Consider the following 24042-nt stretch of genomic DNA (forward strand, 5'->3'; position numbering starts at 1 on the left):
GAAGAGTGATGCTGACGTCTGCTATATATATTATATATATATATATATATATATATATTTATATATATATATATATGTAGTAGATATTTCTATATCAATCCATCGTCGATGTTTAACTACTAACACGATATAGCCCATGGAGATACCATGCATACTGCGAGGTTCAATCTGTGATTTAATGAAAAGAAAAAGAACAAACATTGCCCAAATGAAATGGGTCACATCCTATGTATGTTATAATTATACTATAGGCTACTATCTATGTATCCTAATGTTTACCCCTAATAACTGAACATTTAAAACACATATCCAGAGTCAGTGTAAACTTACAATAACAAATAGCTAATAAACTTTTAAACCTTGCACAAACAATCTTATCTTCAAACAATACGTACTAGTTATTAGTGTAAACTTACAACATTAGGCTTATCAAACTTCTACATATCGACGGAATTATCAGTGGCTCACACACAAAGTAACTTTTTGGCGCCAAATTATTGCCCGCTAAAGGACGAATTATAGTTATTTTAATCCTCACTAACATCATATATATATATATATATATATATATATATATATATATATATATATATATAATTTATATAGTACTCCGCACGTGCTTGCTCTGTTATGTCATTGCACTCATAGTGCCTCTTTATGTCTGATATATATGTATATATATATATATATATTATTAATTAATTGTATCCCCCGCGACGAAAGTCGGTGGGATACTATGGTTTCATGTCTCCCCAGCCGCCGCCACAGCCGCTCGGTCCGCCGGAGAGAATTTCCGCTTCGCCCTCTATAACTGACACGCCTAATTGACCTAGCGTGACAAACTTGGTATACGTACACATCTTGGGGAGAAGGTGTGCAGAGTACCAAAACAGGTCACTGCGACCTTTATTTGACCTTTACCTTGATCTTGATCATATTTACCTTCCGCTCTCTAACTCGGCCCCTAATTGACCTAGCGCTACAAACTTGTATACTTACACATCTTGGGGAGAAGTGTGAGCAGCGTACCAAAACCAGGTCACTGCGACCTTTCTTTGACCTTTATTTTGACCTTGATCATATTTCCCTTCCACTCTCTAACTCGACCCCTAATTGACCTAGTGCGACCAAACTTCGTATACTTACACATCTTGGGGAGAACACGGGGGATACATGTAGTTGGCGACAACTGCCCTTTTCTAGTTTATTTATATATGTATATGGATCCCGAGATACGAATTAATTCGTTCCACAGATTTGTTCGTATCTCGAACCCTATATAGGATTTTATTTTTTATTTTTTTATGTCTTTTATCTTTTGATTTCTTATTATTTTTTACTGTTTGGGATGGCATGGCATGGCATGGGATGGGATGGGATGCGGTGCGATGGGATAGCATGGCATGGAATGGGATGGATGCATGGATGGATTCATGGATAGATAGATAGTTGGATTTTTGGGGGTATTTTCCTTTCAACCAAGCGGTCACCAACTGACTAACGCCACTGATTTCCCCGGGCAATGCTGGGTATCCCGCTAGTGTATATATATTATACTTCCACGTGTTGCTCTATTTGATCCATTACGTCATTGCTCTATTTGATCCATTATGTTATTGCTCTACTAGTGCTTCTATACGTCTCTCTATACTCTCACCTGCTGCGCTGATTCGACATTAAACTGACAGTGCTTGCACTCGTCTGTCTACCACGCGCTCTCGCCTGTTCTTCGCTGCACCCGTGATTAAGCCATGAATGAAGCCATGAATGAAGCCATGAATGAAGCCATGAATGAAGCCATGAATGAAGGCCGCGATGATGAAGCTGCCGTCTCACACGTTCTCTCGTCTGCCGCACTTGCAGAGACGGAGGAGCAGAAGATCGAGCTGATGGACATGATCGCCGGCTTCCAGGCGAACCGGCTCAACGACCAGCGCGCGATCCTGCCCGACCTGCCCGGCCTGCAGCGCAACCAGGCGGTCATCGGTCAGCTGCTCGCCAGCAGCAGCCAGCAGGGCGGCCCCGCCGCCGGCCTCGACGACAGCTTCCTAGAGATGCTCATGAAATGTCAGGTGAGAGATGAGGTGTGAGGTGTGAGGTGACAAGTGAGAGATGAGGTGTGAGGTGTGAGGTGTGGTGTCAGGTGAGAGATGTGGTGAGAGATGAGGTGTGAGGTGAGAGATGAAATGTCAAATGAGTCACGAGGTGTCAGGTGAGAGATGAGGTGTGAGGTGAGGTGAGAGATGAGGTGTGAGGTGTGGTGTCAGGTGAGATATGAGGTGTCAAGTGAGAGATGTGGTGAGAGATGAGGTGTGAGGTGAGTGGTGAGGTGTCAAGTGAGAGATGTGGTGAGAGATGAGGTGTGAGGTGAGAGATGAAAAGTTCAGGTGAGTGATGAGGTGTGAGGTGTGGTGTCAGGTGAGAGATGCTGTACTCATAGAGAGCACGTGTGCTGCTTCTTGCTATATCTCTCTCTCTCTCTCTCTTCTTCTCTCCGCCTTTTACTTCTCTCCCTCTTTCCTTCTCTCTCTCTCCTCTGTCTCTCTGGCCCTCTCCCTTTCTTTTCCTGTCTCTGCTTCTCACCGGTCCCTCTTTCCTTCTCTCTCTCTCTCTTTTTCTCTCTCTCGCTCTCTCATTTCTTATCCCTCTCTTTTACACCTCTCTCTCTCACTCTTATTTCTCACCTCGCTCTATTACTCCCCTCATTCTCTCGCCCTCTCTTTCTCTCCCTCTCTCTGTCTGTCTCTCTCTCTCGTCTCCGTCTCTCTCTCTCTCTCTCTCTCTATTCTCCTCCTCATCTCTCTCTCTCCCTCTCTCTCTCTCTCTGCTTCCTCTCTCTCTCTCTCTCTTTCTCTCTCTTCCTCTCTCTCTCTTCTCTCTCTCTTCTCTCTCTTCTCTCTCTCATCTCTCTTCTCTATCTCTCTCTCCTCTCTCTCTCTCTCTCTCTCTCTCTCTCTCTCTCTCCTCTCTCTCTCTCTCTCTCTCTCTCATCTCTCTCTCTATCTCTCTCTCTTCTCTCTCTCTCTTCTCTTGCTCGCTCTCCCACCTCTCATCTCTGTGATGTTGCCGTCCTGCAGGCGACGCGCATCGAAGACCAGCGCAGCTCGCTGCCGATCAGCGTGCACGACGGTGGCGCCCCCACCGTTCCCGACGAGGACTTCTTCAACCTCATCCAGCGCATACAGTCCGGCCGCATCGACGACCAGCGAAGCCAGCTGCCGGAGAACAGCGCAAGAGCAGCAGCAGCAGCAGCAGCAGCAGCAGCAGGAGGAGGAGGAGCAGCAGCAGCAGAAGGAGGAGGAGGAGGAGGAGGAAGCGGTTTCTCTTCGGCCCGCTCGTCGTTCAAGTCGTCGTTCAAGGGCTCCAAGAAGGGCTCAAAGAAGGAGAAGAAGAAATAGGGGCGCGCCCGCGCACGGCGCCGATTTTTCACTCGAGAGAGTTTTGCTCCCCGGGGCCCCGCCGAGAACACTCGCCTTTTTTTTACGCCGCACGCTGTCGAGATGCCCTCTTGTCAAGCAAGACGCTCGTCGCGCGGGACACGGCGCCACCTGCCGGAGGCCGTCACAGCACGTGTTAGTGTGTAAACTGTAGCGGAGCCATCGCCGGCGTCGGTGGCGCCACCTAGGGCCGCGGGGGCGCGGCGGCGCGGCGGCCGATGTTCGGAGTGAGCGTCGTTGTGAACGAGATCATGTTTTTGTTTACTTAAATGTCGTTGAGCCGGCCACGCTTCCTGCTCATCCCTCCCCCAGCCGTGTGCGCGTGTGCGTGTACGTGCGCCTGTGTGTGCGCGTGCGTGCGTGCGTGCGTGTATGTGCGTGCGTGTATGTGCGTGTGTTCGTGCGTGCGTGCGTGTGTGTGTATGTGCGTGCGTCCGTGCGTCCGTGCGTGCGTGCATGCCTGCGGCAACCTCATGCGATCGACCGGACGCAGAGTAAACACGCCGGCTGTTTTTGCACGAGCGAAATGTACGCAAGCGCGCGGTCGTTCTCTTCGCAATAAATCTGCAAACATGAGGCGAGCAGCAGGCAGACAGCAGCAACAACAACAGCAGCAGCAGCGGGAGCAGCAGCGGGAGCAATGGCAGCAGCAACAACAGCAGCAGCAGCAGCAGACAGACAGTGGCAGCAGCAGCAGCAGCAGCAGCAGCAGCAGCAGCAGCAGTAGCAGCAGGCAGACAGCAGCAGCGGTAGCAGCAGCAGTAGCAGCAACAGCAGCAGAGCAGCAGCAGCAGCATCAGCAGCAGCAGCCTCTGCTGTAGCCGGCGCACGGCTGCGTGGGCTTCACGAGTTCGGCTTCAGTTGAAATCACCGCGTCTGCGCGGCCGCGAAAGAAATCTCTCTCACCGCGAAGAACCCTGCGCGTTCGAGTAAAGTGTGTGGCGCAAAGAGGAGGAGGAGGAGGAGAAAAGAGAGAAATGGGGGGAGGGGGAGGTGGGGCACGTGTCAGTAATTTGTCAGTATGTTGGTACCTATGTTCTCACGTTCGATGCCAGTCGTGTTTCTTTCGTGCCGAGTATTTTTAGCTGCCGCATTTTCGAAGTAAAACGCTTTTACCTTGTCTCCTGTCGCTTGCACACGAGTATTCATAAGGCGTCGATCCATCGAAACCTTTTCTACTCGTTTTCTGCGCAGCAGCAGCAGCAGCAGCAGCAGCAGCAGCAGCAGCAGCAGCAGCAGTAGCAATAGCAGCTGCAGCTGCAGCGGCAGCAGCAGTAGCAATAGCAGCTGCAGCAGCAGCAGCAGTAGCAATAGCAGCTGCAGCAGCAGCTGCTGCATCAGAATTATGGTGAGCTGACAGGATGCGTTATACTGCACTTGATAGCTTGCATGTCACACACAGTGCCCGCCGTGTGGGCTGCGCGCGGGCACGATCACACCGCCACGCTTGTTTGATGTAACAACCACTTAGAGTCTCAGCTCAGCGTACACAGTACGCAAAACACGCCGTACGCAGCCATTTTTCGAGATGTCGGCGTGGTTTTTCTTAGCGAGTTTTCGCTCATCGGTTCATAACCGGGCGATGTCGATTTAGGTTGAACGTAATCTACGTTACTAGTAACTAACTAAACGATCGTGTGCGAATCACGCCACTTTCGCTCGTCAGTAGGACGCAACGACGCTCCCTGGCGAGGAAGGAGGCTTGAAGAATGAATCCGCGGTGTTGGGAACAGGCTACCGGTTACCTGGTGCATGCAGCCAAACGCGCCGGCGTACCGGTACACCGGCGTTCTCGTACCGTTGAGTTGGAGATTTCTGTGAGAAACTCTGTGGGTTTCATTATTTCCTAAGCGAGAGCGAGATACGTAGTAGCAGGTGTAGGTAGTTGCGAGAACAGAGTGGACGGCGTGGTTGTATCAGTCGCTCTACTGGTTTTGGCATTTTGTGGCCAATGTATTTAATAATGTATCTGGTAATAAAAAATAACCCATTCATAAAAAAACAATCGCTTGCTGCTCTTCGCATCTGCCGGTTTTATATCTAGCGTTGTGGTTACCTGTCTTTCCTTACCTCTATCTATCTGTTTGTCTGTGCGTCCGTACGTGCGTGCGTGCGTTTGTGTGCGTGCGTGCGTGCGTGCATTGCCCGCAATATCGACGTATCGTGCGCAATAGTTCAGTAGATTACCTCCGCCTCTATGATAAAACGTACGTATTCGCACCCGAGATGTACTTACTATGTACATATATATTATACGCACCTATATTAAGCGTACGAGGGCTGCATTCAGAATACACGAGAAAGAGGATAGCGGTGACTACGGACCGGTAGGTTTGTTAGTATCAACGCAGATTAAGTTTTTTTAGAGAATGTAGTTGCAATCTGATAGATTTATACTATATATTTTCTTCTTTGAGCTAGTATATTCCATTTAAAATATCACAAATTATCGCTCGGATAAATACTCGATATATCAGGCCTGCTTCAAATACCTTGGCTCGACAATAGATAAAGAAGGGGAGCTAGATAGGGAAATTAACGCAAGAATCAAGGTGGGTTGGAACAACTGAAGGAAGACGTCAGGAATTCTATGTGATAAAAGAATCTCTGCCAGACTAAAGGGAAAGATTTATAAAAACAGTGGTCAGGCCTGCAATGGTGTATGGTGCTGAATACTGGCCTATACAACAAAGCCAGGAGAGAAAGCTGGAGGTGGCGGAGATGAAGATGTTAATTAGGTGGATATGTGGAAAAACAAGAGAAGACAAGATCAAGAATGAGACGATTAGAGAAAGGGTGACGGTAACAATAATATCAAATAAGGTACAGGAGGTTACAATGGTTTGGACATGTGAGGAGAAGAGAGGACAACTGCATAGGAAGATGCACGCTGAACATGCAACCACCAAGCAGAAGAGGAAGGGAAAACCGAGGACAAGATGGATCCAGGAAGGACTGCGTGAAGAATGACTTGAAAAAGGGATTGGCGACACACGAAGTGTAGGATAGGGAAAAATAGAGGAGAAGAGTTCACTTGAGTGGACTAAGACTAATAATGCGAAGGAAGAAGAGTATCAGGCCTGGCGTAGCGGAGCACCAGCAGAAGCGCTGTTCCCTCCCGTAGATTCGCCTTTATTATTGTGTATCACATGATTTTATGTAGCATGCCTTGTTTTTAATGAAACATAAAGCATTGTGTGTGTGTGTGTGTGCATACGTGCGTGCGTGCGTACGTATGTACATATACATACAATGTGAGTATTCATACAGGCATACACCGAGGCGACGCATACATACAAGCCAACGAGTAAAAGTTTATTGCAAAAAACCTGATTGTATTTTTTAAATGCAAACCGCAATTGCAACTCGTAAAAAATTGCGAGACTGGCAATGACAGGTGACGCTCTCTATAATATCTCTGCAATCGACGAAATTTGAAAGCCTACAGGTTATGTGAGCGCGTGCGTTTCATCACTCCTCAGATATAAATAACCGGGTAAATAACCGACTGCCTAGAGCGAACATCGGGATATATATAACATAATAATAATAGATCTAGAAAAGGTACCAGAATGTAGAGAATGTATTAATTAAACAGCAGCCTCCACCTCACTACCCACGTGGATCTCTCTCTCTCTCCACCCAAGGCCGTACGCAGCAGGGGGGCAGCAGGGGCAGTTGACCCCCCTAGAGATTTTCAGAGTATGCCTTTTAATGGGACAAATAGGGCAATAGAGGGCGTGGGGAGTACCTTTGCCCCCCCTACAGAAAATTTCCTGCGTATTTGCCCCCCTACAGAAAATTTCCTGCGTATTTGCCCCCCTACAGAAAATTTCCTGCGTACGGCTTTGTCTCCACCCGAGCACCAATGTTGATTCGCAACGATCTTCTCTTCTTACACCGCCGACGATAACATAATATCAGGAGTTAATTAAGACAAATTGTCTTTATTAACTCCTGATAATATCAAGAGTAAGATAATACCCCATGGGTTATTATCATACTCTTCATAATATCACAACTGCTGATGATAACATAAAGCTTTCACGCGGGCACGTGTGCTCCCTGCTAAGTTCCGGAAATATCTCGGCAATCGACCAAATTTGAAAGCCTACATGTACAGGTTATGTGAGCGCGTGCGTTTCATCGCGCCTCAGATATAGATAACCGGGTAAACACCCGACTGCCTAGAGCGAACATTGGGATATATATAACAATAATAATAGATCTAGAAAAGGTACCAGAATGTAGAGAATGTATTAATTAAACAGCAGCCTCCACCTCACTACCCACGCGGAGCACATCTCTCTCTCTCTCTCCACCCGAGCACCCGCCAAGATGACATGTAGATAAATGAGCACATCTCAATCGAGCTCAAAAATCAATCAAATCAATCAATCTGTCAACTAATCGAGCGTGGGCCATTATTTCTAAGCGTTCTCCTCCAACCATACCAATTAAGCTATACCAATTAAGCTCGCTCCGTGATCACGGTTATCAGGAGTAAATGATAAGGTACGATTTACTCCTGGTGAAGTATCACCATGAGAGAAATAAATCCAAGAATCGCGGCCATCAATTAACAAGATGTCGGTAATACATGATAAACAGATTACCATGTACTCCCGAAGACATCATTATTCAAAAAACAAACCCTAGCTCGTCAATAAACTATTATAAATATATATGTATATATATAAGCGTAGTTAATAAACACGATTGTGATCTATTTCAAAAACAGCTGTTTTGAACAGCCACGCTTTTCGTATAAAACATACCAGTGCCAGTGAGACGTGCGCTTAGCTTTCGATCATATCAAAATAAGGATTACGTCTCAGAGTCGTCAATAAGAGCGACTAGCTGGCAGCTCACAGAACATTAATTACATGTCTTATCCACCTGAGGGTTATGAGCATTGTTTCCACACATAGGAAAAAATGCCTTCCTGTTTTATGCCTTACAATAATGCACACAGCACCATTGCGCCTGTGCTTGCAACGGTTGTTTGTACCTATTACCTTTAACCCAGCTGGCAATGGTGGTTCACACGCACTACTTTTACTGAAGCAGGCAACATCGGTTACACCCAAGAACTTTACCGCACTTTAATAATGGCTGTACCCATTACAATTACCCCATCTGCTAACAGTGGTTATACCCACACTTCTCCCACTGTGCACTTAACAGCATGTGCAACTACCGCATTTACACCATACGGTGACAACATTGCAGCATGCTAACCGAACCTTGCATAGCAGTCGTTGCTTAGACAGCAAAACTCACCCAGCAAACAACAACAACAAAGAAATAAACACACACACACACACACACACGCACAAAGGGGAAGCAAACAATAATCAGGTGTTGCAGTGCCACCTGGTGGCTGAGACTTGCAGGCACGTGCAACACTTGAGCAACCATGTCGTGGCATGGCGTCTGCACTCCGGCAGCCACGCCCGACATTAAAGACGTCACGACGTCACATGCATGCAGGGGACGTGTACACGTGTCAACAAGATGGCCGCCTAGCTAAAGGCAGCGAGGCCACTAGGCGTCTGCACGCTTAGCGACGACAATGTCTCGGTCAACGTCGCATCAACGTTATAGAAGGCAGCACCTGCGACAAGCAAACAAAAACATTCAGAAAAACAAAACGAAACGGTGACACATTGGCACCTGAGGGAACGCGTGAGTAGGTAGAAAGGTGGAGCAATGAAAACAATCATAAATAAATTGTACTGCGATCTAACACCGTGTAACGGGTACATTACAGTACAATTGAAATGTAATTGTACTGTAATGTGTCGTTCAAATAAACACACCGACTCCAATATGACGTGGTGTTGAACCTTGTGGTAATTAGTGTGCAACAAATCTTGGGCACATGGGCTGATGAAAACTACACCAATCCAATTTCATGCTCAAACAATGACTATTAAAGCAGTCCCACTACGTAATGTGCCGTAACATGCAAAAGCTGACGTCACCGTATAGTAATCTCAACCTAAAATGGCACCACCTACGCGCACAGGCCGTAAAGTTTGCTGCAACGTGGACAACGCCGCCGCAACGAACGTCGTTAGCACACCGAGAACACGCCGAGGTTCCCGGTGTGACGCGCGCGCGTGATGAACGTGCAGGCGTCCCGCGTGCCCCACTCTACCCGTGCGGCTGCTCGGCCGACCGGAACATGATCAGGGGAGCCATACCGGGGTCGAGCTCGTGCGGCAGGGCGGCGCGCTGCGGGTAGTACGTGTGCTTCGTCGTGTAGTGCATCAGGTTGGTGACGGACGACGTGTAGATGTCGGCGAAGCGGGCGAGCCGGCGGCTGAAGTACGTCGGGTTCGTGTGCGTGCGGAAGATGCTGCCGAAGCGAGGGTTGAACATCTCCTTCAGGCTGTTCCTGCGACGCGTGAGACAGGTACGAGGTTCAACAGTTGAGAACACAGGTCGATAGCCGACTACGTACGCCCCACGCAATGTGCTTTCAATCTGCTAACACCTATACAGGGCCGTAGGCTGAGCGAATTCCTATGGGAGCAAAATTTCATGACTCGACTGTGTAATGATGAAGGACGGGCGCAGCTCTTGATCGACGTCCATAGTGTGGTAGGGGTAGGTCCGAGACGAGGCTTTCACGAATAAGTGACCAAAAAAATCACGTTAGGGTTATTTACGATTATTGGCTAAGCTTAATTTTTAATTTTGATCCAAAATCTAGGGGGGCAGCTGCCCCCTTGCCCCCTCCCCAGGGGCTATATGATACAGAGGCCCGTTTCACGAAGCTATCGTAAAAACACCATCTTAAGGATATCTTTAGAATTCTTGTACGAGAGCCTAACGCTGTCCTAAACGTCCCTCGTTAAAGTATTTCATGAAACTTATACTGGTGCGTTGTTAGACGGTCTTTAAAATTCAGCTGTAACGATGTTGCTGGCGGCATAGACTGGTACCCTATCTCTACACCTTGCTACTAGATAGTCTATATATATAGAGACATGTTACAAGTCTAATGGCAACCCAGCTCACTGTGAGTTGCTACGCTAATCTCTGGCGTCATTTAGTTTTAATAAATGCAGGTACAACAGCGTGCAAACTAAAAATAATAGGTTAAAAGTATTTTTAAATGCCAAGTACCTGAGAAATAATTAAACTAAAGCAAGGTTGTCATATTTCTTGCAAATAGAACTACCACAAATGACGTATTGACTGAACAAAAACGTAACATAAATTCAGTAGGTTTAGATTTACGTTTACTTTGATACAGTATTGGCGCCATAGTATACAGTAATTACATACACGAACAGCCGAAGCACATGTAAGGTGCAAGGAAGCATTTCATCTCTTCAAAATCTGCTACCACAATAAGAAGCTTCTTAGCCACACTTAACCCTGCGTGTCATGCCTTCACAGGCCTTGCACAGTATTCTCGTAGACACAGAGAAGTTACCTTCTCGGCGGGTTTTCGCTTTACACTACTGCTTGCCAAAACAATGAAAACACGCGGGAAACCTCGCGTTGCTTGCTGTACGATAGCCCAAGTACTGCCCCTGACCTGTCCTTAAGATTCCTCCTTAATAGCAACGTCGTTGAGTTAGCGAGACTTTTGTGAAACGTGGAAACTTAGCGAGGCTTTCGTGAAACACTCTATATATAAGGATATCCTAAAACCCCTCTTTAAGTTTAACCCATCACTAACTTAACGAGCGCTTCGTGAAACGGCCCCCAGGTTGTTCCCAGGTTATCAACTACAGGTATGCCCTTATGCATATACAAGACAGGTATAATCTTGCACCTATACAACACAAGTACGAACATAAACAAAAGTAGACACAGGTATGGACATACACAAAAATAAACAGGTGTGCAGTTATGAACATACACATCAGATAAATGTAACACATGTATAACTTACACAATTAAATCTAGTGTACACACCCAATACAATATATGGCATTTTACAGCTATGATTTACATAACGTATGTAATCGTCTTTTATTACCTGAGTTGGTATCTTTCAGCTTTCCATGCATGAACGACTCTCTGAGCTTCTGGATCATCTTCCTGGAAATCCTGTTTATAGAAGCAATTCAGCCCACATTTTAGCTAGACATCCCAATTTTAACTTCAATTTTTTTCTTCCATTACACGATTACACAGTTTTGTGAGTAAACTACCATTTGCAGGCATCGTAAACCAACAGTGATGATAGATATAATACATCCGATTTACCTGCATGTTTGCTATCAACGTCTGTAGCGCTTGTAACCACACAAGATTGGACTTGTATGGGGTGGAGTTAATCACTTTGATCTCATGCTATAGAAAAGAGGGAAGTGGTGGTAAGCATCATACAGCTGCCATAATTACACACATACTAGTGAAAGGCCTCCAATAAATAGGACAGTGTTTCTTCTTAATAATTATCGTCTATAGAAATAGCGCACGATAACCGCAAGAGGAAAGACACTGATTACATTTTATTTTTATATTTCCACTGAAGATGGCACCACTCGTCTGTAAACATGGCATCGATTGAAAACATTGTGAAAGATACGGGAGAGATTTATTCTCGCTTGTTCGACCACCGGCCTGTGATACAAGCTGAGATCAAGTACTTTGTAAGAGAGTTTGAAACAAAGAGAAACGATAGGGAAGAGAAGAGTAGGCCTATCAAAGAGGTTCACAATTGCATTCTTCAGACACAAGCTTGTGCAGAAGATATTGCCAGTGCCGCTGTAGATATACCATCATTGACAGAAAGGTAGCTCCAAGAAACGGTACCATGCTAGGGTTAGAATATTGACGTCATTGATGTATATTGATGTATGTCATATTGATGTATATTGACGTCAGTCACACAGTCTGGTCGGGTTAACAGAAAGGTACAAAAACCCTCTATTACAATCCACCGATACTGATTATACTGATTGTGTATTCAGTATTGTTACCAGTATTATAATACGGGTCATAATTTCAAGCCGGTGGCACAGTCTGAAATTACCCCAGCACGTCGTGCGCATGCGTCAGTAGCGCCGGGTGTAAAGCGCAGTAACACTGGGTAAATGAGACTGCCGCGGAGCACCCAGGTTAAGATATAATTTGCGGGAACAATTCCAGCCCGGTCTGAGATTACCCCAGTCTGAATTTACCCTCCTATGGGCACCCAGGTTAAGATATAATTTGCGCGAACAATTCCAGCCCGGTCTGAGATTACCCCAGTCTGAATTTACCCTCATTTTGCGGTTAAGGATAGAGAACATAGGTCCCAATAAAACCAATGTCATTTACATCAATATAAATATAATATTATATCAATATAATAGGTTAGGGTTATGGTTAGGGTTAGGATTAGGGTTAGGGTTAGAATTAGGGTTAGGGTTAGGCACATTGGTTTTATTGGGACCCATGTTCTCTATCCTTGGGCCGTTAGGGCCAGGGTTAGAATTAGGGTTAGGGTTAGGCACATTGGTTTTATTGGGACCCATGTTCTCTATCCTTGGGCCCATTTTGCCAGACTCTAATTTAATCTCAGACTGTGACTGCGGCAATCACATTTATCCAGCGCTAAGTCACGCTTGCGCACGATGTGCTGGGGGTAATTTCAGACTGGTGCAATCGCAGACCTAGATACAATAATGTAACCCAACAAGAGTAGGGTTACAACGCGAGCCTATTCTTTTCTTTGGAGGAGCCCCTGAGTGATTCACTCAGGGCGGTTTTATGGTGCGTTTTTCCAAACTGGGTTTATTCTAAACACGAACCTTTCTCCGCTATCCTGGGACTTACTATGTATCACAATACTCTGTATTAAACTAATATAACCTGTTACAAAATTTTGAAGTGACGAGCGGCGATACTTCCAGCGTCATTTCTGTTGACCTGTGACGTACGCATTCCCAATGCGTATAGCGTTCGGCTAACTTCGGCTCCAAGATCGAATGCATCATGGGATGCCTGCTGTCAGTCATGACATCACCAGAGCCAGCATGTCAGGTAGCACAGGAGCCGAAGTTAGCGGAAGTTTTAGTCTCGAAAAACGCACCATAAAACCACCCTGAGTGAATCACTCAGGGGCTCCTCCAAAGAAAAGAATAGGCTCGCATTGTAACCCTACTCTTGTTGGGTCGCAGACCGTGATACCGGTATACACGTAAAATGTTCTAATAATAGAGAATTCTACAATGATGATCATTCTCTAGTTATACATCATACGTGTACATAAAAGACGGACACGGGACATAAAAAGCATTTGAACATGCCTGTGAACTTTTCCACTGATTCCAATGCTAGAGATCTTTAGAACGTGGCGACATCTATAGTACAGGAAAATCATAGTTGGACCTGATTGTAGAACAACGTGGCTGGCATAACTTGGCAAATAGTGTATCAGTCTGGTGTGACTTACTAACACTTATCTGTATTTAAGCAAAATAACCACGCTCCCTTGCATAATCCTGCTCGGTTAGATACAATAATGTAACCCAACACAAATCTACTCTTGTGTTTGGTTACATTATTGTATATGCTGCTCGGTCAGTCAAACTAGATAAGTTTACACGACTTTCACGTGTGCAGGGTCGGATTTAGGACTGGGTAAGCTGGATAGTTGCCCTGGGGCCTCCACAACCAGGGCCTTCCACATATTTCATGAAAAAAAAAGTAAGGAAAAATGTAGGCTGACCTGAACGACACGCACGTAGCAATCAAAACCATATGATATTGTGCGCGTTTTACGTCATATTAAAGCAACATACGCAAGCCATATTGTATTTGTTTGTGAGTGGTCGAAACAGCTAACTGGGTGTTTTCCTGCCATTGCTCAGCACACATCGGAAGACAAACATCTAAAATCTAACGTCATCCATCTCAACATTGAATTTCTTGCTTGCTTATTCAGATTCTTTCCACTTGAAAAAATGTACTTTATGGATGAATGTAACTATGTCTTGTCACCTTTTAGTTTTTAGTATTCTAAGGTAGGGTGGGCATGGATCCACTACTGAAGGCTGCCCAGGGGCCTCCACATGTCTGAATCCGGCCCTGCACGTGTGTATGCCAAATTGCCAACATTTTTGGCATCAAGCTTTTAGCACGCCACTGCCGCAATGCTGCTTGGCCAGAGCTTCCTGTTGATTACTCCACGTATATAAGTCAGTTAGAATCTATTGTATTTTACATGTTCAGTGTGTATGGCACAGACTTGTTTCTGCGGCCAGCATTAACCGCTCTTTATCCAGATTGTCTTCAGCTGCTACCATTGCACAACTCGGTATATAGGGTAACACAGTCAATATACTCCATACTCACGTTCACAGTAATTGGTAACAGGGCAAAATAGCTCAATTGTAACTCTTCTGGTTTGAACAGACACTATAAGCTCAATTGAGCTCAAGATATTTATTCTATCTAATATGATTTTACATTCTGATATGCATGATCACAGTCCTAAATTTTTCTATCAAGGTAATAATGATCATGACTAGACCTAAAACCTGTAGTTATTGTGAGGATATTCGGTGCCATATAATAAACCTAATAATGTTTTTTTGTGGATAGCCAATGTACAATTTCTATTGGCTGTATAATCTGCCAGACCTTTCAATGGATATAGGTGTTTTAATGCGCTACCACATGTGCTCGTTTCCACAGCACTTAGGAATACTGTAAACCTTTCTCTCGAACACAAGTTGCCTTTGTTATTCTACACAAACATCAGAAGCCATACAGCCATAGAAAAAGCAACGTTGCAATTACGACCAAGTTGTTTGTTTGAGTATGAAGCAGCTTGCCGGTTTTACTGGCATTTGGTTTGTTTTTACTGCGTTGCAATTTTATGCGGCTGCAAAACACGGCTGATGTATAGCTCAGGTCATCTCCGATTCCATACTCCACGCATTTTACACATGCATCATTATTACAGAGCATGGCAAAATGTTGACTTCTAGCTTGATACGGTAAAATGCCAGGAAACTATTAAATTATGAAAAGTTAAAAATAGTACTTTAAAAATATTACCCCGGTATATTATGACTTACATAACTGCAAATGAGCAAAAAAAAATCTAGACCTCTGAGAAAACTAAAAAGAGCTCTGCTGCAGGGTTTTTCTTCTGAGGGAAAATTAGACAAAGGAGATAATGACCAATTTGGGGGAAAAACGCGCATAATGCATTAAAAGGAAATAACGGAAAAGAGTAGACCCTGTGTCACATGACTCAATAAACACACATGGCAATCTAAATATGCCAGAAGCACGTGGTGATCTATATATTTTTGGGTTGACACCATTTTGACAGCGGCGGGTAAATACATGAACATTTTCACAACGGCGATGTTAAATTTGACAACGGCGGTGCGTCACTGTGCCTCGTATGTATATAGAAACCCTGTGCTGTACGATAAGGCAGTAGACATGCTAGATGGATTTTTCCATCACTGCTAATGACATTTTTCTCTTGTCGTTACAAACCTGTGTTGCATTGAGGCGAAACCAAAAAATATTTTTTTTAAATGCAAAGCCATCATAACAGATTCAAAACAGACGGAGCCTAATATCACATTTAATACTATCACGTAGGATTCGTCTGCTGGCGGGGGAGTGCCGGCACCTGGGGGCACAGCAGTACCGAGTGACACCCCCCGAGGAGCAGAGGCAGCAGCAGGAGCGCAGGGCCTGTGAGTGGAGGAAGTTCAGAGAGGATATGGAGCAGTGGCAGACGCAGGTGCGTATCTCTATCTCGCTCGCTCAGCGGCCATTGCAGGCTAGAATGAGTCGGCCAGCAGGCGTGCTGAGAGCAGTTGCATGCGCCGATCTATCCTCTACGATAGTCTAAAGCTGTTGTTATGGCGAAATATTGTGCAACAATCACGTTTTCAGAGTTACACTTCCCTTGGAAGTTTACCGTGGAGAGTAAATGGAGGAGATGGCTCAGTCATCTTTTCAGCATTAAACTTGTAAATCGAATTTAGGTTTACACACATTTATTCTTGGCTGGACCTAGGGTATTAGACAGGATTAAAAAAAGTAGGACTCACAAATAACTGGAACATTCGTGTCTAATCAATGTGAGCGCCAAAGTTGTTCTCCTATGGGGTCCGGGAAGTCCCCCCCTCCCCAGAATATTTTTTTTACAAAAATGGTGCAGTTTTGTACACTCTGGGGTATTCTGAATAGTAAAAATAGCATCAAGACACTTGGGCGATGGAAAGTTCGGAAGCGACAGGGCGATTAACACCTGTGCGACACATGTCGACGACGCTTGCATGTATGTGACTGTGCACATGGGCAATTTCACCAAGGCGTAGAAAGCTTTGGATTACGTTTGTAACTTCAGGCAAATTTCCCCCTCCCATGCCCTGAATATAAATATCTAGTAAGGTTATGGCAGCCACACCATGAACCATGCAACTGTTTACACAGATGAAAAAGGCCATCCACCTTCAAGAAGCAATAAGACCTTGATATAAATGCATTAAAATAGATTACGCTCAGAAATAACTTCAATTAAAATCTGGCAATCTTCCATCCGCTACGATTGCTCCGCCATAGTGTCAGGACGTTATCACTACGATGCCAACGTGATGTGAGACAGTGTATTATCGTTGTAGCTCGAACAACAGAGCATTGAGGAGGAGAAGAAGTTTAGACAATACTATGCTGACCTTGAAGACAAGCTGAAGCTGGGACTATACACGCCCGGTACAAAGCAACCATTCGATGGCTAGCAGAAATTCCTCAGCCTGAGTATACACACCCAAGTACTGGATTCTTATCACGTTATACAAGTAACAAGATGTTTCATACTCATCATTCCAGATTTAACTGATATCATAAGGATAACACAATGTTAGGTAATTTAACAGACACCTGTGACTGTCTGATTATGTAGGCATGATTAGCGCGCTATGCTAGATAAATTTAGGCAATAATTATTCAAGGGGATGAGAACAGTGATATTATGCCATCGTAATATATTTGTTTATGTTTGCTTTCTGTTATTGTTATGAGTTTATGTGTGATTTTATTTTAAAGTATGTTAAATATAAATGATTCTAAATTGTGGTTTAATGTTGTTTTTTAGCCGAGATTGCAATTTTGACTATAGGGATCGCACACGCTCTAACTACACGCAAATAATTCATACCGAATAATTCATAATTCATAATTCACTGACCGCGAAATTGTTCGTCAAGTCTGAATTCGCAAAAATATCTGTACGCGAAAAATATGGCATATACAGTATACACGCAAGGTGCAATATTATCCTCTACGCAGCTCTCTCGTGTCAAATGCATGTTAATGAAATCATCCAAGCTTCTCTTGTTCCTCGATTACCCTCACAAATGAAATACTCTCGCAAGACTTCTACACTCTGCTAGACCGACTCCTAACGTCCTGGCAGCTAAACCTCGGGGATTCTCAACGACCGCTGGAGTTAGTCTAATGTACTCATAACTTGACATCACTAGTTTTTGCTCACCTCTAACTCTGGTATGATCGCTCCAGTGCGCCACCCGTGTCTAATCGCCGGATCCTGAAACCACAGAAACCCTACATTTAATACTGAAGACCGACATGCAGGAGTGGACTGAGAGTGAGATATTTGATTCAAGGCCAATTGGAGTGCTTCGTGCATCGAGACAAATGAATACAAATTAGCGAGATATAGTTTAATCGATTGAATGTTATTGATCGCGGATACCAGATATTGAAATATATCATATATCATATAATGCATTATGACCAAATCAGCTGCAGCTTGTAGAATCGCGTGATTGTCCGTGCGTCTGTCCGTCCGTGCATCCGTCCGTCCGTCAACAGTTGGGCACAAATCTTAACCGCTCGACGTATGGTATTGATATTCGGGACGTCGGGGAGGGGGGGGGGTCGCGAAAAGGACTCGGGATGTCGAATTTGGGGGGTCAAGGGTCAAGTTCAAGATGTGTCAAGGTATAGGAGGAAATACGGAATTGCGGCACAAATCTCAACGGCTCAACCTACGCTCTTAATATTCAATACATGTGTATAGTGTGATGGGGAGGAAACCCATCACCAGCACAAAATTGGAGGTCACAGGTCAAAGGGCAGTGGGGAAAAGGTCAGATATCACATTTTCTGAGGATATGGTCTAACAGACCGAGTGCATAACTTTTTTGTTTTAAAGCTGACCTACCATTTTCATCACTTTATTGAAAGGACCATGAAATCGACGTTCTGCTGACGTACGAAGAGTAAGTGTCTGATAACCTTTTGACCCTCAAGAGGAGGGTTAAACATGGATTTAATGACTGTTAACAAAGGACTGAACTGCTTTTGCTATTAGAGCCCCTCCACCCCCTCCCCCCACCCTCCCCTCGCCACCACCACTACGCTCGCGCTCGACGCATATCCATGATAACATGTTAATATAGCGGTCATTAAAGTTACACAGCTGTATCCTTGTTACTGTACTACCAGTAGGTATAGCAAAGCCTATCATAGATTTTAGATCTGTATTAGTAGTATCCTAGATATATGCTCTGAGCGCGAACGCGCGCAAACGCGGTGGCAGGTGGGCGCACTTGATTCGGTTGCCAGTGAGTTTATCAGAAGAATACCTGGCTACAGTACACGTCAGTTGAGCGCTGTCGCTCTGCGGCACTTGTTTATAATACAATATTCTAAAAGCTATGTAACAGTGTTATACTTGCTTATGTTTGGTGTAGGTTAGAAAAGTAACCAAAAAAATTATTTATTTTCATAATCGAGTGCTTAGTCGGTTGCTGCAAACGACTGACGTTCGATTATAATCGACCTTCGGGACGTCACTACCAATCAATACCACGGGAGACGCGATGCTGCTCGAATGGAGCGAAGTTATTGCACGTTGTTGACAACCTACCGCCAAGTCACTATAGACGTGGTCACCGAAGTACAACACCTTGCTTCCTACCCATCCAGTCATTCTCTTGAAGTGGTCTATATTTCCCTGAAATGTGCAATCGACCCGCCGTCACAGATAGCGCCGTACAGTGGAGAAGTTAGCAGACACCGGGTGTCTGGAATCGCTAATTCAAGTGCAGTGAACAGATGCCAACCCATGGAAAAGGTGCGAAGGTTTCGTGTATTGTCTCACGGCATTACCGGACACTACCAGAGCTTTCCTGTTGGCGGGAGAGCAAAAGCGCCAGCTTATTGGGAATGCCTTGCTTCTTACCTCCGAGTATATGTTTCCTTTCTCGAGTTTTGTAACAAAGTTCCAAGTTCTTGCTCTATTCTGAACGTCGTAGTACCGAAATGGCCTGAAATAAGCAACGAAGTGAATTGAAATAGGCCGCTCTAAATCATCATGTGCATGTATGCTTCCAATTTTATTTTCTCCAATTTCCAAATAAATTGCATAATACGAATAGATATTGGCTAACGGCATCACGTGCTGAAAGTTCTCTCTCTCTCTCTCTCTCTCTCTCTCTCTCTCTGTCTCTCTCGTCTCTCATCTCTCTGATCTCTTCTCTCCTCTCGTCTCTCTCTCTCTTCGATCTTCTCTCATCTGCTCTACTCGATCTCTCTGCTCGCTTCTTGCTCTCTCCTCTGCTCTCTCTGTCTCTCTCTCTTGCTCTCTCTCTCTCTCCTTTGTCTTTCTCGATTCTGTCTGCTCTGATCTCTGCTCATGTCTCTCTCTCTCTCGTCTCAGCGGCACATACATGACACACGCTTTGTCTTCTCTCCTGTCTTCTCTTGTCTTATCTTTGCCCGTCCGCGCCTCTCTCACCACTCTCGTCGGCCACTCGGTGTATCTTACACGCTATGTGGTTCGATCTGATCGCTTTTGCTTTGGGTTGACGAGTTTACCTGCTGGTTTATTTGAAGAACTTTGGTTTGTTCTGGCTTAGTGATGATGATAAGATCACACGATCTCACGTTCGCAGTTGTCCCCAAGGCAGATACATGGGCTACCTTTCGACTTGATTATTTTATTAAATGGTTCTATGCCAATGCTGGCTTTATTACTGTAAGTAATAGGCAATGCAATTTTCCGGACATACAAAGCTGTCATATATTGTAATACAGGTTAGCTGCGATGGCCATAAAAAAAACAAATTAGAACGTAGGCAGTAATATTTGCATGTTAGATATTGATCACTTTCTACGCTATTTGGCTAAAGCTACTTAGCCGAATTCATCAACAATCAGGGGCAGAATAAACCAGCTCATTCAAGTGGAAAAAATCATTTTGGTCACCTGAATGTTTTTTGGCAATGTGCCGACGCCTATTGGATAGCAATTCGACGGCACGTTGAAGTCTCCGTTTTTTTTGTTTTTTTTTTTTTTGTTTTTTTTTTTTTAGCGTAGCAAGCTCTTTATTTGCAGCAGGTTGCAAATACGTGACGCGAATTCGGAAGGGCAACGTTGCAACCGAGGCTCATGCCTTCATGCATGCGTGTGGATTCTATACCACATCTGCGTTGGCAGAATGCAACGACTCACAGTGAACCCCCCCCCCCACACACGACATCACGCCGACGACCCACCACGCACAGCACACAGGCAGTTACACAATCACGTGGATATTTATAGAAAGAGCACTTAAGGCAGCAAGGATAAGAAATTGTATTAGGAGGATATGATAACTAATTTCGTGTCGCGCCGCTACTCCTGATCTTATATAGTACTGTGAGGAGTGTAAATAAGTAAGCTATTATTCATTCTTGCTGGTAAATGATAGCGCAAGAAATGCAATACTTGATCTTTCATAATATGTGGACGCTATTATTATGTGCTTATGTATGCAAGCTAATGTATTACAGCAATGCATAGCTCATGGTGTCAAATAATACTAGCCGAGCCACAACATGGCTAAATTTTCGGTGGCATCGGATAACACAATTACGTTGGCTTTCCGATCAGCATGCGAATCTTAAAGATGGACTATGAATCCTTTCGAAGGCTACCGACGGCCGTGGGGGCATTTGATGAGCAGAGAAACAAACACATGGATAGAAGGTAGTCAGAAGGGGATTTGTCCTAACTTTAAAGCGTCTGCACACGTGCAAGTACATCGGCGGTTTCACAGAGCTTAGATAGAGGGGTACCTTGGCTCACCGTAATGCATAGCTCTGCTGTTTGTGCACGAGGAAGAGGCTTTTTTCCCTGCTCCTCAGCCTGCCGCAGCATCTGCTTCAATGCCGTCGTCCTTCTCTTCACGTATTGTATCCTGGAAGTTCGTCACGTGTTAAGCCGATACATAGTTCTTTGCGAAAATGCATCGTCGTATTCATGTTGATTAATCGTTGCAATGATGATACGCAGATGAGATAGAGTTTTCAGAATAGCTCTTCACTCTCGTCTGTGTGCCCATAGTTTTTGTGTGTTAACATATGGTGTGATTCGAGCCCGGCCCATGTACGGTCCCAGGCCATCATGTGTCTGAGTCAGAGAAGTTTGGGTAGAGTAAGAAAGAATGAGAGAGGTGTGTTGTACGGGTTGCAGGGGTCGAAATTAGGTTTTTATTATGGTATCCATTCGGGATACGCAGGTATTCGAATCTGGTATCCCCCAAAGATCCTTGGTACCATTTTTTTGGATATTAATTTCAACATGGTTGGTTCCCAAATCTTGAAATATGCAATAGATATAGCTTTGAAAATTATTAAATATGTAATGTAATTATTGATATGAAAAACCTGAAAACAGATTCACAGATATGGCAGCAGACATACACTGCAGATCGTATTGACTAGACCATTGTTGGTTCGCTTGATACAATGTATATCACATACCGATTTTGACGATTTTTTTTTACTATCCCGGCGGGATACCAAGCTTGAAATTCTGGTATCCAACACAAGAATCTACTATCCGCGGTATCGGGATACCGCTAATTTCTGACCCTGGGTTTGTATGTGCAAATGAAGATGCTGTGTAGCGGCGCAAGTAAAGATATCGTATGCAGGAAGTAGTCACACCACGGTGTAGCAACTGAGGGATTTCCGTTGACCTCGAAAGGTGGTATGGTTGCTGAGATCAAGCAGTACAAGAACACCAACATGCAACATAGGAGATCAGGAGATGTGCAAGATGAGAGTATTAACTGCTGCTTTAGCACTTTCAGAAGATGAACTAATCACATCACGGTAGGGGTCAGTCATGCGGGCGACACCTGAGCCCACGCGATACATGCAATAAGCGGCAATTTGCTCTTAATCGCATGATATGCGCATCATGCATGTATACATGTGGGATGGATCCACGCATATCATCATCATGCATCATGCTTCGTTTAGATGTCGATCTTTTTCCGTGCCTGGGGTTGGACTTGCGATGATCTCTCCAGGTTCTCTGTCTTTGCGTTGATCCTTCATCTATATTCATAGTCTTCAGATGTTTCTGGCCTGTCTCCTCATCATGGTTCTCTTTGGTCTTGCCAACCAGTCTTTTTCCAGGGATTCTCTAAAATTCTTCCAGCAAATCGCTCAGTATTCCTGCCTTCGTCTCTCTTCTTACATGCCCCAAACGCTTGAGTCTTCTCTGTCTAGTTCTATCTGTATGCCCTTCTTATCAGATCTCTTTGGCCAACTTCTTGCACTGGATTGCCTATGCTGCTATCTGAATCACACAATTGACAATAATCATCCATCTAGCGATCTATGGATCTACACATGTACAGATAAATATCGCTAGCAGAGATCTCTAATTCCTATTACAAGAGATTATTCGCGAATAAACGATTTTGCATGTGGATTTGCAACATATCCGGCGAATTTTTGTAATCAAGCAATTTACAAACTCCATAAATCAGTAAGTTTACACACATCAAACAGGTTTTTAACGGCTTTTAGATAGAGACGATAACAAGGCCGACTACTCGAGGTGCATGATAGAAAACGTTGCAGCACTCATTTTTGTGATGAAATCGAAGGCTACAACGAGAAAACGTTACGCACAGATTGGTTTCAATTCGTTTTAAATGTAGGCATCGCTTTGGCTCATCAGCGCACATGTGGAGCCCTAACCAAATGCTGCTTGATGGGGTAACGGATGACGAGTGACATACACTCAGGCATTGAAATTAAGCACAAATGTGACAAGGCGCGCACACAAAATTTTAAGAGGCGCTTAGAGCAAATTGAACAGACCCTTCACGTTTGAACAGGCGCCTCATTTTGTTCATTTTAATAATCATTATTAGATAAAAGTATTACTTTGTGTTTATTAGGCATACTCATAATATATACTTTGCATAGTTTGTGATAAGGAAGTAGAGTAGAGTCTTATAGTGAAAGTAAGGACAGTCAGAATTTGTATTATGTTGCTACTAAAGGCTAAGATAGCGCTAAAAATTTTGAATACGCCAAGTAGATTGATTATATGGGGGTTGAACTGGTGGTTTAGAAGGTTGAAGCTGGTGGTTTAGAGGGTTCAACGGCGGTGGCCCGGCTAAGACAGCGTAATGCTCGCGCAGCTGTCACTGATCACCCATGTCTCCTGAAATTACTTACTCATGTTTCTTTTGGAACCTCTTGGTGGCATCAAGCCGACGTGTGAAAAACTCCACGGCCGTTGCAATGAAACGAACACAGTAAGCACTAAGCTATATGAGCTTATACAAGTAAAGTACGTACAG

The 24042-nt window shown here is 44.5% G+C and overlaps 3 protein-coding genes across 3 annotated transcripts in view; 2 read left to right on the forward strand and 1 right to left on the reverse strand.

The window, feature by feature from the left end:
* Positions 1-1751: 1751 nt before the first annotated feature.
* LOC106813837 (G-protein-signaling modulator 2-like) lies at positions 1752-3828 on the forward strand. The gene is made up of 2 exons (XM_014818068.1): positions 1752-2072; positions 3078-3828. Exons 1-2 carry the CDS (start codon positions 1752-1754, stop codon positions 3396-3398), a joined length of 642 nt encoding a protein of 213 aa, XP_014673554.1. The 3' UTR covers positions 3399-3828.
* Positions 3829-7226: 3398 nt separating this feature from the next.
* The window catches only part of LOC106813838 (5'-nucleotidase domain-containing protein 3-like), a 56000-nt gene continuing 39184 nt past the window's right edge, over positions 7227-24042 (reverse strand). Inside the window, exons 12-18 of the mRNA XM_014818069.1 lie at positions 19636-19720; positions 19321-19407; positions 17920-17973; positions 11670-11756; positions 11440-11510; positions 9647-9840; positions 7227-9054 (exon numbers count right to left, since the gene is read on the reverse strand). Coding sequence (XP_014673555.1) covers positions 8963-9054; positions 9647-9840; positions 11440-11510; positions 11670-11756; positions 17920-17973; positions 19321-19407; positions 19636-19720 — 670 coding nt within the window. The 3' untranslated portion in view covers positions 7227-8962. The remainder of the gene's footprint in view (positions 9055-9646; positions 9841-11439; positions 11511-11669; positions 11757-17919; positions 17974-19320; positions 19408-19635; positions 19721-24042) is intronic.
* LOC106813840 (biogenesis of lysosome-related organelles complex 1 subunit 5-like) lies at positions 11956-17492 on the forward strand. The gene is made up of 3 exons (XM_014818071.1): positions 11956-12201; positions 16017-16161; positions 17048-17492. The coding sequence occupies exons 1-3, from the start codon at positions 11963-11965 to the stop codon at positions 17162-17164; spliced, it is 501 nt and encodes a 166-aa protein (XP_014673557.1). The 5' UTR covers positions 11956-11962; the 3' UTR covers positions 17165-17492.

This window comes from Priapulus caudatus, unplaced genomic scaffold (assembly GCF_000485595.1).
Source record: "Priapulus caudatus unplaced genomic scaffold, Priapulus_caudatus-5.0.1 Scaffold833, whole genome shotgun sequence".
NCBI lineage: Eukaryota > Metazoa > Priapulida > Priapulimorpha > Priapulimorphida > Priapulidae > Priapulus > Priapulus caudatus.

Coding starts and splice junctions, on each gene's coding strand:
- LOC106813837 (XM_014818068.1), top strand. CDS start 1,752: ATGAATGAAGCCATGAATGAAGCCATGAATGAAGCCATGAATGAAGCC. Junction 2,073..3,077: donor AGATGCTCATGAAATGTCAG/GTGAGAGATGAG, acceptor GCCGTCCTGCAG/GCGACGCGCATCGAAGACCA.
- LOC106813840 (XM_014818071.1), top strand. CDS start 11,963: ATGGCATCGATTGAAAACATTGTGAAAGATACGGGAGAGATTTATTCT. Junction 12,202..16,016: donor ATACCATCATTGACAGAAAG/GTAGCTCCAAGA, acceptor ACTATCACGTAG/GATTCGTCTGCTGGCGGGGG. Junction 16,162..17,047: donor TGGAGCAGTGGCAGACGCAG/GTGCGTATCTCT, acceptor TTATCGTTGTAG/CTCGAACAACAGAGCATTGA.